This window comes from Cyprinodon variegatus, unplaced genomic scaffold, assembly GCF_000732505.1.
Source record: "Cyprinodon variegatus isolate N-32 unplaced genomic scaffold, C_variegatus-1.0 Scaffold7, whole genome shotgun sequence".
NCBI lineage: Eukaryota > Metazoa > Chordata > Actinopteri > Cyprinodontiformes > Cyprinodontidae > Cyprinodon > Cyprinodon variegatus.
This window is the reverse complement of record NW_015150460.1, coordinates 2,342,617-2,344,095: the sequence shown is the minus strand read 5'-3', so window position 1 is coordinate 2,344,095 and position 1,479 is coordinate 2,342,617. Positions and strand designations below refer to the sequence as shown.

The window sequence follows — 1,479 nt, the reverse complement described above, 5'->3', positions numbered from 1 at the left end:
GATATCGGTTATCGGCTACATGAGTTTTAAAATATAGGCATATCGGATATCGCCCAAAATCCCAATATCGTGCATCCCTAGTAACTACGGTAACAACTTCTAATAATTGTATGTATTACTTAGTCCAAAGATTATAAAAATCATTGATATACATCCTAAAATATAAACGAATTGGACCCAGTTTAGAACCCTGGTGTGCACCATCTTCTAACCTTTCCACCCCTAAACCTGTATTTTCCTCTCCAATCAGGGACGTAGCGGGGCTGGTGGGAGTGGCTGCCATGCTGTTAGGAGTCTGTTCCTCTTCTGGGAGCCTGTGGTCTCTGGCTGCTGCGCCGTGGGGTCTGGCTCTGCTGGGCTGGATGGGAAAGAGGGGCCTGGTATTGTGGAGACGCCGACGCATGCAGAAGGACGTCCAAACCAGGGCCAACCGGCTCCAGACTCTGGTCCATAACAGCAAAACTCTGACGGGACTGGCCCGAAAAGCTCTGCGTCTGGTGCAGGAGACAGAGGTCATCTCCAGAGGGTTCACCCTGTAAGTGTGCTTGTTTCGCTTTACCTCGTCCAATTGTTGATTACAGGTGTCTTTACCGTGTTCAGGGACATACTTCTACATTCAGGCTTCGGAATCACTGTTAAAGTAATTCCAGTTGGTATTAATGATACAGATTCCACATTTTTAGCTTTAATTTTAATTGTGTGAATCATCAAATCGTCGTACTGTTCGTCTTATGTGTTGTGTGTGCCCCCCACCTCTTTGGGACGTCTCCACAGTTGTATCACATTTCACTTGTCAAGTTTGCTCGACAGGGTGAGTGCGGCCGGATCCTTTAGCAGGGCGGGGCCCGGGGCGGTGCCCCGCAGCCAGCAGCTAATTGGCCTCAGGAAGGTCCTGTACCGGGCTCTCCGCTCGGCCTTCAGAGCCTCGCGCAGGGCCACCTGTCACATGCTCAAAGCATATCCTTGATCAGTTAAGATATTAGCACCTCAGTAGGTTATGAATTCATGTAGCTTGAACACCATTTTGTGAGACTTTCATCTGTGTGAATGAACCTTTTCCACCTGTAGTTTGTCTCTTTGTTAACGTTTGATTTAGTTTTATTCCAGTGTTTTAATTTAGCGTGGTATCATTTTATCGAAGACTTTAAAAGAATTAAGATTGCATTGTCATCTTTAGGATTTTTTTCTTTATTTCAATTTTCATATTTTTCCTCTTTCTTTTCCTGTTTCATTGTTTTCAATGTATTTTTTAACCTTTCTTTTTATTTCTTTTCTTTACATTTTCGTTTCTCTTTCATTTCTACTTTTTTAATCTTTATTTTCACCTGTTTTTTTTGGTTGATCTTTTGGTGTTAGGTTTCTTTGTCTTTTTTTCCTGTATTATTATGTTTATTCAATTTTTAATAGCTCTATTCTTTTTTCCAGTTTTATTGTATCTTTTTTTTTTTTGGAGCAATCCTTTTTTTGTTTTGTTTTTTT

At 41.6% G+C, this 1,479-nt stretch overlaps 1 protein-coding gene across 2 annotated transcripts in view; it reads left to right on the top strand.

The window, feature by feature from the left end:
• The window catches only part of vezt (vezatin, adherens junctions transmembrane protein), an 18,541-nt gene that overhangs the window by 7,941 nt on the left and 9,121 nt on the right, over positions 1–1,479 (top strand). Inside the window, exons 5-6 of one of the 2 annotated variants that reach the window (XM_015376567.1) lie at positions 251–535; positions 811–957. In XM_015376567.1, coding sequence (XP_015232053.1) covers positions 251–535; positions 811–957 — 432 coding nt within the window. Of the gene's footprint in view, positions 1–250; positions 536–798; positions 958–1,479 lie in introns of both variants that reach the window. The other variant, XM_015376557.1, reaches the window with a different exon arrangement.